This window comes from Petromyzon marinus, chromosome 71 (genome assembly GCF_048934315.1).
Source record: "Petromyzon marinus isolate PM22_M1 ecotype Great Lakes invasive population chromosome 71, UKy_Petmar_22M1.pri1.0, whole genome shotgun sequence".
In the NCBI taxonomy this organism is placed as follows: domain Eukaryota; kingdom Metazoa; phylum Chordata; class Hyperoartia; order Petromyzontiformes; family Petromyzontidae; genus Petromyzon; species Petromyzon marinus.
Genome location: NC_133737.1, coordinates 1,382,826 through 1,396,039, shown reverse-complemented (window position 1 = coordinate 1,396,039; position 13,214 = coordinate 1,382,826). Strand labels below are relative to the sequence as shown.

Genomic DNA, 13,214 nt, shown 5'->3' with positions numbered 1-13,214 from the left:
AAAGGGTCAAACATTGAATAAGTGATGTTAGGACAAAGTGTATGTTTTGGAAGTAACCTGTATAGATAAGTCAGGTGAGACTCATTGTTCTTGTGATACAGGTCAAAGGGTATTTTATGTTTCAGGAAGCTTCTCCCTCTGGAGCAACTCATTGTCTTTGAAATAGGGAGCACCCTCGGATCATTCATCAGTTACAAGGCATACCACTCAAAAGTTACACGTAGAGGAGATACATTCTCTACAACACGAATTATAATTTTGTATTACGTGTTGATGTAGATTTTCTCGAATTAGGACAAGAAATGGTCCTTGCTGATTAACGTCTGGATGTTCACAACCATGGCTTGAAGCAAGCCAGATCGCCTGCGGTGCCCCTCACAACCATTTACGACCTGGGGCCAGGAAAGTCACGAAAAAAATTGCACACGAACGACGCCTCCACGCAAGCTCCCGATGCTCCGTTTTGAAGTTTTAAAATGAAACTACTTTGAATTGTATTATTTTGAATTAGTTAATTGTATTTCTTCATTAAAAGCTTATTAATTGAAAACGATATTTCGTGTGAATTTTCTCGCGTCATTAAGTAGATGGCTTTGCCGGTGGTTTGGTTCGATGCGAACTTTCACCTGGTTGGGATCGCGGGATCGAGATGAGGCGACACAGAGCTGGCCGTGCGAGAAGACCGCCGTCCGCAAATTGATTCCATTGCGATCGAACGTCTGTCCCTGCGCCTCCGTCGTTCATGCAGGGGATGCGTAGGTCTGCAGCGCCCCCTGCATGAATACGACGGAACGTGCAGCGTTAGTCACGAAGTTGTGCGTAAGCGCCACAACAAGGCGCTGTAAGCTGACCTGCCACCACGTTCACGGGTCAACAGGGGGCAGCCGAGAGAGAGAGAGAGTGAGGTGTGTACGGGTCGACCAAAGTAAACCCCCGCCCCCCCCCCCGTAACCGGAGAATAACATCCCTGACCCCCCACCCGTCTCTAAGGCCCCTTAAGATAAGACCTTCCAGAAGGTTTTGGGAGCGGGGAGGGGTGACCCCAACCTGGACCGGCCGGGCAGTGTTCACCAACTCAAGCCTGAAGACATCCGAAGACCTGAAGACTGGACCAGCACCCAGGGACCCTCAACCGAGGCTCTTGTTAGAGCCGGGTTGTAGCGGACCAGAGGTGAGCTCCCGTACCCTGGCTGGGACGGGTCGTCCAGTCTTCCCTTAACGCCGGGCTAAGGGACCCGTGTGTAGCAGAGCCCGGAGTGTGCAGGCTGCGATAGAAGGGAGGCTGTCACTCGCATAGGCTATCAAGTGGAAGGGGCCGTACTCCTTCGTGGTACAGTAGTGTGTAGAGCAGAGTTCAAAAGAGTTATAATAAACGCGTTGCCTCAACCAGACGTCTCCGTGTGGTTAGTTAAGGACACAACACTTATATAAAAGTATAGCCAGTGCGTTTTCAAAGTACCTTCGTTTTAGAGAAATTTATTTCGTGTGAGCCCACCGCATTAAAACAATGCTCAGCTGAGCAGGGCGAGCCACGGGGGTGGGGGGTCACCTTATCTTTGCCACGTGCCGTAGCCACGTGCCGTAGCTCACGTGACTTCTGCCGCGACAATGTCTGGATGTTTTCGCCTGAGGACGACCGCTCGTGTTGCGATAGAAACGTCGTGATTTATTTTATTTTTTCTACCTGCGTGACTTCACTCAAAGAACCAAAGAGTATGAAAGACGTTTTGTCTGCTGATCTTGTTCATATCTGTCTACATTGATATCCCACATTGCTTACACGTACACACCACATACAATGAAATAAATAGAAACTGGAACGACTTCCGGGGATGGCCAAAGATTGAGGAATCTCTTTCAATGGAGCGAGTTAAGTTTGTTCGATTCAACATCTCTCTGTCCATCTGTGTCTCTGTTCCCCTCTGTGTCTCTCTCTCGCTGACTGTGTCTCTGTCATCTCTGTATCTTTCTTTCTGTCTTCCTCTTGTCTGTGTCTGTCCACCTTTCTCTTGTCAGTCTCTGTGTGTGTCTCTATCAGTGTCTTTCCAACCGTATTCAACTACTGTCAGTAGCAACATGTGCCAATTCAACTTTCATGGCCCACGACTGCATGCGACTCAAACTTGCTCCGAGTCTCTGTGTGTACGTTGAACTTATTTCGCACCATACGTAGCGAACCATGCTAATCTGTTGGTCTCTGTGTGAGTCTCTGTGTGTATCTGGAACTTCTTTTGCACTGTACGTAGCTGAACCTGCACAGGAGGAGCGGCTGGTATCTGTGGAGCTGTGGGCTGGGTACATCTGTCAGCAGGAGCGAGAGACAATGAAGCTCCCAAGCATTAACTACGTTATCAACATCATATTTGCACTCATAAGTCGCTTGTCTAATTGCCTCAGCAACTCAGTGTTTCGTATCGAATCTAATCTCAAACAATCGAAGGACCCCCCCCCCCCAAGTGGCAGCTGCCCCTGTGTGGCACAAGGTGGCCCTGCACCGGCCTGCACGTGGACATGAGTCTGTCGGTAGGGGGCGATCATTGGAGCGTCATCTCCGTTGTGTAGTTTCTGGATAATGTTTGGAATTACCCCAATTTTGACCGTGACACAAATATGCAATGACCTGCGCGTTGTGAATGACACAACGCTATGTTTTATAGCCGCCGTTAAGCAGACTGTGCATATTTTGGTGAATGTTACTGGGGTAGCCAGGTCTGTCTGTCGGTGTTGAACCTTGAATCTCTGCAATAAATAGAGAATGTGCTACTGTATTCTTGGTAAATAGAAAAACAAATTTGGAAAATAATAAATTAATGAATAAATGCCATTGGTCGACTGACTTAGATGACTGGGCCCCCCACAGTGTGTACACACACACAGTGTACACACACACACAGTGTACACACACACACACAGTTGTTGCTGAGCTCACACACCCAAGGGGTCTCTGATCAAGGGAGGGAGCAAGGGAAAATGAATCTAAATCAACTTAAACTCCAACCCCGCTCTGTGACGTCACCACTCAGCATTACCTCATCGGCGTGAAACGCCAGGGGGAGGTGTACCTCGCTAGTGACGTCATGTCACGAAGGTATTCATCCCACCCGGTCCAAGGCGCCCTTGAGTGTGACGTCACCTCTGCCTGGGTCGCTGCCGTTTTCTGTTCAAGTAGAATCCATACTTGGGCAAGGCCACGCCCAGTGACTGGCGGCTCATTAACATAATTATTTCGTGAAAGCTGTCGCGACGGGTTCAGCACCCACCCCCATCCCTCCACATATGGGCTGGTAAGATTAACATAATTTATTCACCTAAATTATGTCACGTACGGAGCCGCCTATTGTTAGCGTTCCCCACAAGTGACGTCATGTCACCTCCTGCTGCCGCGTGACGTCACGAGATAACTGGAAGCTGCTGCTCCGCCCGTGCACTGAAATTCGAGGTGAGAAATTCTCATCGCGGTTGTGGTGGTGGTTGTTGTGGTTGTTGTTGTGGTTGTTGTTGTGGTTGTTGTTGTGGTGGTTGTTGTGGTGGTTGTGGTGGTGGTTGTTTTTGTTTACCGAGGTAGAGCCTCGCTCTCTCTCGTAGGGATGTAAATTGAGTAGCAGCGAGCATGGAAGCGATGTCCAGGTTTGAACTTTACAGCACGGGGCCTAGCCTAGGCACGCGGGGCCTTGCCTCCTGCCCTCGCCTGATCGCGTTTGCTTCAATTCTCTCGCTTAAGTTTAATTTGTCTTCACGGGGCTCGCCACTTTGTCACTTTGTTTTACTTTTAAATATTCACGCAGTTTTTATTTCGTTCTTTTTTACCAGGCCAAGCCCGCTTGAGCTGCTGTACCGCTTTTGTTTTCAGACGCAACCTGCCCACAACACAAGGTGAGGCTCGTCAACAGCGTGGCGGTGTTCACTCTAGACACGTGGCTGTGTTCACTCTTGACGCGTGGTGGTGTTCACTCTAGACACGTGGCGGTGTTCACTCTGTACGCGTGGTGGTGTTCACTCTAGACGGGTGGCGGTGTTCACTCTAGACGCGTGGCGGTGTTCACTCTGGACGCGTGGTGGTGTTCACTCTAGACGGGTGGCGGTGTTCACTCTGGACGCGTGGTGGTGTTCACTCTAGACGCGTGGCGGTGTTCACTCTGGACGCGTGGTGGTGTTCACTCTAGACGGGTGGCGGTGTTCACTCTAGACGCGTGGCGGTCTTCACTCTAGACGGGTGGCGGTGTTCACTCTGGACGCGTGGCGGTGTTCACTCTAGACGCGTGGCGGTGTTCACTCTGGACGCGTGGCGGTGTTCACTCTAGACGCGTGGCGGTGTTCACTCTAGACGCGTGGCGATGTTCACTCTAGACGCGTGGCGGTGTTCACTCTAGACGCATGGCGGTGTTCACTCTAGACGTGTGGCGGTGTTCACTCTAGACACGTGGCTGTGTTCACTCTATACACGTGGCGGTGTTCACTCTGGATGCGTGGCGGTGTTCACTCTGGACGCGTGGCGGTGTTCACTCTATACATGTGGAGGGGAAACCGGGGGATCGGGAAGGAAATCAACGCGACCACAGGGAGAGAGAGGGAGACGCAGCCTCGGCTGTGTTGATTGATCCTCAGTACATTACTTGTTGCAGTGAGGAAGCATTAATGCTGAGCATGTGAAGGTGGCCAGGCTTGGGTCTGGACACACCACCACCTGTGAACCATGCCAGTGCATGACAGTGGTGGAGCCAGTGGGGGTAGGGTGGCACGTGCCCCCCCAACGATCCGATCGAAATTAGGGGTTTATTAGTAACTAGCTTCCCTACCCGGCTTCACCCGGGACTTGGATTATTGTCTTGGATTAATTTCATTTTCCCTTATTTCACTGAAAAACCCTGAAAAAAATTGATGCTTGCAAGATAGAAAAAAGCTGACAAAAATCAATTTAACTAAATCGGATGTTTTTCGCTGAAGGAAATTTGGCCTTAACCCACTTACACGTAATATCGACTTTGGCAACTCGGGAAGGGAATGACGTGGCAAGCTGAAAATAGTCACGTTCACTTAGAAATTCCAGACAACATAAGCTGTGCAAATTTCATGACGCCAGAGCTCAGCGTTGGAGAGTTTTGCTGCTACACACAAACAAACAGATGTAATTTCTGCTTTATATTTAAGATAGCCGTTGTACCCGTTCTTCGCACGGATGTGTATTGAAACTCCGAGAAACCAATGACTTCATCGGCCAGGAGCAAAGCGCCGCCTAAAATCTCCCAGCACGCTGTGAACAGCTCTAGAAGTACGGCACGCGAAGAGCCATATGGTAGTGGTGAGCATTGCAGAGCGCTTAACTCAGGTGTGTTGTGGGTTGACGCCACAAACTTCATGGTCATACAAAATACAAAAGTATATTTTTATCTTGTTTCATTGTGTACAGTATGGAACCTACCCACATGCCAAATTTCAAGTGTGTAGCATGTTGAGAAGTATGCTAAACATTTCGCACAGACACACACACACGTCCACAAGTTTCCCTTTTATATATAGACTAGCTTTCCTACCCGGCTTCACCCGGGACTTTGATTTTTGTCTTGGATTAAAACACGGCCTTCGCGGAGTGTTGGGGGAGGGATGCGTGACGTCAGCAGGCACACTGCGTAACGCTGACGCATAGGGTGACTTCTCAGATATGACGGCTATTTTAATACTTTGTGCATTGTGTCCAGTCTGGAAGCTACCCACATGCCAAATTTCAAGTTTGTTGCATGTCGGGAAGTATGCTGAACATTTCAAACAGACACAAATTGACAAATTTCCCTTTTATAAATATAGATAAATCAGCATTTTGCGACCCCCCCCCCCCACTGCCACCGTGTGGCATATTATTACGTGCCAGGGACGCTATGAGAGGACAAGAGTCCGATTCCATAATTGGCAATAATTAATGGCAAAGCAGTTACAAGCGACTCACAGAATTGTGCGCAGTTGCGTATACAGTACACGACTTCCCTGATGGCAAACACCTTCAGCGAGCGCGATGCCTATCACACGCGTCGAATAAAAAGCATAGGACAAGTCCTTACTTACTAACAACTCCTTACTTACTAACAACTCCATACTTACTAACAACTCCATAATTACTAACAACTCCTTACTAACAACTCCTTACTTAGAACTACTTACTAACAACTCCTAACTAACAACTCCTTACTTACTAACACTCCTTACTAACAACTCCTTACTAACAACTCCTTACTAACAACTATAATTTTTCATTGCTGAACGGGGTTGCCCCCCCTACCTAAAAATCCTGGCTCCACCTCTGAGTGTGTGACAGGGTCAAGATTGTATTTGCAGTAAAGTCTATTAACTCTATTGAGCACGGAACAGTTTATTTTTGTTTTCCTCTGCAATCTTTGTAAGAATGTAGTCAGGAAGTTATCACAGCACACGTGCAGCTGAAGTCGGAACTGTTCATCACAGCATTCAAGGACATCTGTGCCTGACTTCACACCTCGAAGTTGCGATTGAACATTAATTTATGCATTTTTGCATAACACAAATAGTATTATTTTCAACACCCTTTGCTATGTCAGCTGAATTAAGCTTTCATAAATATTCCTTTTGAAGCCAGACAGCCGAAATTGTGTGCTCGGAGTTTTGGGTTTACATTCATTTTGAAGATATTAGGGCTTCCAGGCATGTTTATGAACATTTGCCTTCTAATTGTGTGCCATAACAGCCCATGTGATGAATTTGGGGCACTTTTTCACTATAACATGAAGAAATGAATAAGTATAGACATGTAAGTCATGTTTGACTGTATATATGCATTCCTCTGTGCCTCGATATTGACGTGTAGATGGTGGGGATATTCTTTTTTTCTCTCTGCAGCTGTCGCTTCCTTTGCAGAATTTGTCTGATGGAGCAAAGGCACTCGGTGCAGCTCTGTGCAAAAAGGCATCAATGCGACCGGTGTGCATACAGCACGGATCGTACTGACCATTTGAACTTGCACCAGAGAACTCACACGGGAGAGAAACCCTTCAAGTGCAGTGTGTGTGGGATGTCGTTTGCACAGTTCTCTACTCTTCAAAAACACCAGAGAACACACACGGGAGAGAAACCCTTCAAGTGCAGTGTGTGCGGGAAGGCATTTTCGCAGTCATCTACTCTTGTAACACACCAGAGAATACACACGGGAGATAAACCCTTCAAGTGCAGTGTGTGTGGGAAGGTGTTTTCAGATTCATCTACTCTTGTAACACACCAGAGAACACACACGGGAGAGAAACCCTTCAAGTGCAGTGTGTGTGGGAAGGCGTTTGCACAGTCATCAAATCTTCAAAAACACCAGAGAACGCACAAGCATCAGAAGATCCACAAGGGATGGAGTCTGAAATCAGCTTGTGAAAGTCAAAGTTCCGCAATGAGTCCATCCCTCATGAAACAACCGGAAGAAAATCCCAGCTTGGACACTTTTAAAGGTATCGAGGTGAAATATGAAGAGGTGAAGGTGAAACGTGAAGAAGTGATGGTGAAGAGCGAAGAAGTGAAAGTCAAATGTGAAGATGAAGTTTCAACTCCAAAATCGGACCTTCACATCGATGGAGGCAACGTGAAGCAGGAGGAGAATTCTGACTGTGAGGCAGAGCGAGGCAACTCCCAGCAGTTTGTGGAAGTGGAGGTGTGGGTGGACTTCCTCCGAGACAATACAAAGTCAAATGGAGTCCCGGTAGATGTGTAAGCTTGAGAAGATTTTGCTCCAATAAATGGACCTTTGTCACAGGCCTTTAATGACAAGAATGTGAAGTTGAACACTCAATTCCTAGGTTCAACCTGCAGGGTAAGAGCGGCCAGTCTTTGTGGACCTGTGGGTTGGGTAGATCTCTAACCAGGAGCGAGAACCAATAAACTCCCAAGCGTTGAGTATGTTATCATAATTGCATTTAGATGGTGCTTGCTTAATCGCCTCTGGCAATTCGGAGTTTTGTATCGTATCTCGTCTCAAACACTGGAAGAGCACCCCCAAGTAGCAGCTGCCCCTGTGTGGCACAAGGTGGTGGCCCTGCACCGGCCTGCATGTGGACAAGAGCCTGTCAGTAGGGGGCGATTATTGATGTGGCATCTTGGTTGTGGAGTTTGTAGGTAATGTTTAGAATTTGATCAATTTTGACCCAGATGCCAGCATGCAATGGCCTACTCGTTTTTAATGACACAATAGTATGTTGTACATACACTGTTAAGCAGACGGTGCGTATTTTTTTTAAATATCTTCTTGTTAATATGATGTAACCTGATACAGTATATTTCAGTGCAGTAATAAAATTTTGTTAAAATGACTCAATCATTTGAATTAATACTTGTCTGATTGTGTGCGTACATGTAATATTTTGTCTAAGGGTCAAACATTGATTAAGTGATGTTAGGACAAAGTGTGTGTTTTGGAAGTAACCTGTACACATAACTCAGGTGAGGCTCATTGTTCTTGTGATACAAGTCAAAGGGTATTTTTGTGTTTTCAGGAAGCGTCTGCCTCTGGAGCAATTCATTGTCTTTGAAATAGGGAGCACACTCGGATCATTAATCAGTTACACGTAGAGGAGATACATTCTCTTCAACACGAATTATAATTTTGCATTACGTGTTGAAGTAGATTTTGTCTTACTAGGTCTAGAAATGCTCCTTGCTGATTAACGTCTGGATGTTCGAAACTATCGGTTGAAGCAGCCCGGCTGCTTTTGAGATGTTTTGCACCAATAAGAGTCCACAGGTGGCTTGCACTGAATCAATGATGCACTCCCAGAAGGCTGTGCTAGTTTTAGTTTGTGTAAAACATTCCTTTGTTTCATGGAGAGATCGATAAATGAAAGATGTCGTGTCTGCTGATCTGCTTCATAGCAAGGAAGTAATTTTAAGTGAACATTTGAAATTCATTTTTGGTACAGATTTGTATTCGGTTACAAGGCAGAGCACATCTAGTAGATACATTCTCCACAACAACACTCATTAGAATTTTGCATGACGTCTTATATGTTGGTGAACTAGGACAAGAAATGGTCCTTGCTGATTAACGTCTGGATGTTCACAACCAGGGGTTGAAGCAAGCCTGACCGCCTGCGGTGCCCCTCAACCATTTACAGCCTGGGGCCAGGAAAGTCACGAAAAAAATTGCACACGAATGAGGCCTCCACGCAAGCTCCCAATACTAGATTGAACGCTTTCGTGACTGCAAGGATCCATACTCTTTGGTTCTATTGGGTAAAGTCACGTAGGTAAAAAATAAAATAACAAAAATCACGACGTTTCGGCCACAACACAAGCGGCCTTCATCAGGCGAAGGGACCAGGCTGTCTCGAGGACAGCGCTGGAGCGAAACACAACCACTCTCAGACCGCGGACCTTTAAGCTGTGTGCGAGCAAACAAGGTGTCCTGACAAATAAATTAGCATAAAAATTAGCATTTGATTGGCCGATTTTAGAAAAGACATGGTGTACGTGCCGGTGGACTTGCCGTTTGGCGCGGGGGGGGGGGGGGGGGGTGAGTTTACCTATTGATGGGGTGAAAAGGGAATTTATAAGAGCTGCGAAAGTTTGGGGTACCACTGCTTGAAAAATATACTGTACCATTAAAATTAGTTTAATGTTTAGTTCGATTTAGAACATCTTTCCAATGGTTGCTTAATTTGAAACATCTTCTCGGTTGAAATTGTGTCTGTGTTTGTAGATCTGAATTGCCTCGTGAACAAATCTCTGATAAAAAAAACCCGTGGGTTTGCAAAGAACCTTGGTATTGGAGAAAATTATATCGTGATCACCCACAGCGTTGTAACAGTGATCAGCCACGGCAGAAGAATTTGTTTTGCCGTGTTTCAAATCTGATTTGTGCTCGCGAATTCGGTCAGAGACATGTCGCTTTGTCTCCCCGATATAGCAATCACCGCAGGTACAACTCAATTTATAAACCCCGGGGTACTGTAAGTCAGGAATGACATCCTTCACGGATGGGATCAGATCACGAATTTTGTGTACTGTATTGAACCGGACCTGGATCTTGTGTTTGTTTAGAATTTTGGAAATCTTTTTAGTAACGCCTGCTATATATGGTAGTGTGATGGTTTTGACCGGAGTATCAAGTGGTTGTTTCTGTATGGAGGGAGAAACAGCTTGGCGGATGGTACGGTCAGAGTAACCATTCCTTTTGAGGGCCAGGTGTACATGTTTTAATTCACTGGTCAGGTGGTGTTGGTCCGAAATGAAATGAGCCCTATGGTATAAAGTTTTGAAGAGAATTATTTTGGGCTGGGTGGTGGTGGGAATCAGGTTTCAAGTAGGAATCTGTGTGGGTGGGTTTCCTGTAGACAGAATGCCCCAATGAGCTATCAGGTCTCCTCTCAAATAGAACATCTAAGAATGGTAGCTTGCCATCTTTCTCCACTTCCATGATGAATTTGATGGCGGGATGTCTGGAATTGATGTGGTGTAGGAAAAGGTTCAGAGCTGGGAGGCCATGTGGCCAAATGACGAAAGTGTCATCCACAGATCTCTTCCACAGGGAAGGTCTGAGGGTGGAAGTCTGGATGGCGTCTGATTAAAATTTCTCCATGAAAATATTGGCTATCACTGGTGACAAGGGGGATCCGATGGGGGTACCCTCATTTTGTTTGTAGAAGGAGCCATTCCAAGTAAAGTAGGTATTGTTGAGGCAGTGCCTAACCAGTGCAGGTGTGTCGGGATCTAGTCCATGTTGGACCAAATTTTCAATTATTTCAATGGTATCAGGTACTGGGACCTTGGTGAACAAAGAGACCACATCGAAGCTGACAAGGATATCGTCAGGGGACAGTACAACGTATTTGACCATAGAGACCAATTGGGCTGAGTTAAGTACTGCTGAGGCGGTCTTGCCAGTGAAAGGCAGCAAGGTATCTGACAGAAAACAGGCTAGTCTATAGATAGGGGAGTTGATCGTGGATACGATGGGTCGTAGTGGGGTGCCTTTTTTACGAATCTTGGGAAGACCATAGAATCTAGGAGGTCTTGCAGCAGAAGGTTTTAGGGAGGGACGTTTAGTTGGGTCGATTAGGGAGGTCGAACTTGTGATGATCTTGTTGGTTTTTATCGCTAGGCTATTGCTAGGGTCATTTTTTATTTTTGAGTAACTTCCATCGTTGAGCAGATTCTGGATTTTGTTGTTGTATGAATCTTTATCCATAATAACAGTAGCGTTGCCTTTATCGGCTGAGAGGATGACTATATCACTTCTTCTGTTTTTTAAATTCGCGAGTTCAGAGCGTTCATTTTAGCTGATGTTACTAATAGGTTTCTTAGCATTCTTAAGAATAGTGGCTATTTCAGCTCTCGCAACGTCTGCTTGGATGTGTCCTACGCCTTTGAGGGCTACATCGACCTGAGAGATGATATCATCTACTGGTATGTGTTTTGGGGTGACAGCAAAATTTAGTCCCCTAGCCAGTACTGTTTTCAGATTGTCTGAAATCGGGGTGCTACTCTGATTAATGACGAATGGGTTCTTCTTTGATAGGTGGTTGAATTTAGAAATCAGGTTAGCTTTACATTTGACTGACAGTGACTCCGCAGAAGCAGTCATGTTGTCTACGTGATTCCAATCAGACGGTGACATTTTTTTGTGTTAACATTAAATGAGCTTGTAGGAGAGTCCAGTCTAAAGTATCGAGTTCAAATCGGAGTAGCCTTATCCTCTCTGAGATTAAAGATAGGCTGGCCTTAAGCAGAATCTGTTTAGAATTCGGAGAAGATACAGCAGCAGAAGTGAGTGTGAAAGCGGTTAAAGTCACGTAGGTAAAAAGCTCCCGATGCTCCGTTTTGAAGTTTTAAAATGAAACAGTTTTAATTTGATTATGTTTTGAATTCGATAATTGTATTTATTCATTAAAAGCTTATATCATCTTACACCTGGAAGATTTATTTGAAAACGACATTTGGTATGAATTTTCTCTCGTCGTTAAGTAGATGGCCTTGCCGGGGGTTCGGTTCGATGCGGACTTTCACCTGGTTGGGATCGCGGGATCGAGATGAGGCGACACAGAGCTGGCCGTGCGAGAAGACCACCGTCTGCAGATCGATTCCAACGCGGTTGAACGTCTGTCCCTGCACCTCCGTCGTTCATGCAGGGGGCGCGTAGGTTTGCAGCGCCCCCTGCATGAAAACGACGGAACGTGCAGCGTTAGTCACGAAGTTGTGCGTAAGCGCCATAACAAGACGCTGTAAGCTGACCTGCCACCACGTTCATGGGTCAACAGGGGGCAGCCGAGAGAGCGAGAGAGCGAGGTGCATTGGGGTCGACCAAAGTAAACCCCTGCACCCCCCCCCCGCCCGTGACCGGAGACTAACACCCCTGACCCTCCACCCGTCCCTAAGGCCCATTAAGATAAGAACTTCCAGAAGGTTTTGGGAGGGGGGGGGTCAAGAGGGGAGTGGAAACGCCGACCTGGGGTTAAAAGCCCGGCCCTCTGGACGGGCCGGGCAGTGTTCACCAACTCAAGCCTGAAGACATCCGAAGACCTGAAGACTGGACCAGCACCCGGGGACCCTCAACCGAGGCTCTTGTTAGTGCCGGGTTGTAGCGGACCGCGGTGGCTCGGACACCCTGGGACCCTCCCCGAGCTCTAGCCAGAGCCGGGTTGTAGCGGACCAGAGGTGATCTCCCGTACCCTGGCTGGGACGGGTCGTCCAGTCTTTCCTTAACGCCGGGCTAAGGGACCCGTGGGTAGCAGAGCCCGGAGTGTGCAGGCTGCGATAGAAGGGAGGCTGTCACTCGCGTAGGCTATCAAGTGGAAGGGGCCGTACACCTTCGTGGTACAGTAGTGTGTAGAGCCGAGTTCAAAAGAGTTATAATAAACGCGTTGCCTCAACCAGACGTCTACGTGTGGTTAGTTAAGGACACAACACTTATATAAAAGAGTTTAGCCAGTGGGTTTTGAAAGTACCTTCGTCTTCCAGAAATCTATTTCGCGTGAGCCCACCACATTAAAACAATGCTCAGCTGAGCAGGGCGAGCCACGGGTGTGGGGGGGGGGTCACCTTATCTTTGCCACGTGCCGTAGCTCACGTGACTTCTGCCGCGACAATGTCTGGATGTTTTCGCCTGAGGACGACCGCTTGTGTTGCGATAGAAGCGTCGTGATTTATTTTATTTTTTCTACCTGCGTGACTTCACTCAAAGAACCAAAGAGTATGAAAGACGTCTTGTCTGCTGATCT

At 47.0% G+C, this 13,214-nt stretch overlaps 2 protein-coding genes across 2 annotated transcripts in view; both read left to right on the top strand.

The window, feature by feature from the left end:
- The window catches only part of LOC116957256 (uncharacterized), a 631,244-nt gene that overhangs the window by 537,512 nt on the left and 80,518 nt on the right, over positions 1 to 13,214 (top strand). The window lies entirely within an intron of this gene.
- LOC142906879 (uncharacterized) lies at positions 3,809 to 8,312 on the top strand. The gene is made up of 2 exons (XM_076055599.1): positions 3,809 to 3,873; positions 6,865 to 8,312. The coding sequence occupies exon 2, from the start codon at positions 6,893 to 6,895 to the stop codon at positions 7,715 to 7,717; it is 825 nt and encodes a 274-aa protein (XP_075911714.1). The 5' UTR covers positions 3,809 to 3,873; positions 6,865 to 6,892; the 3' UTR covers positions 7,718 to 8,312.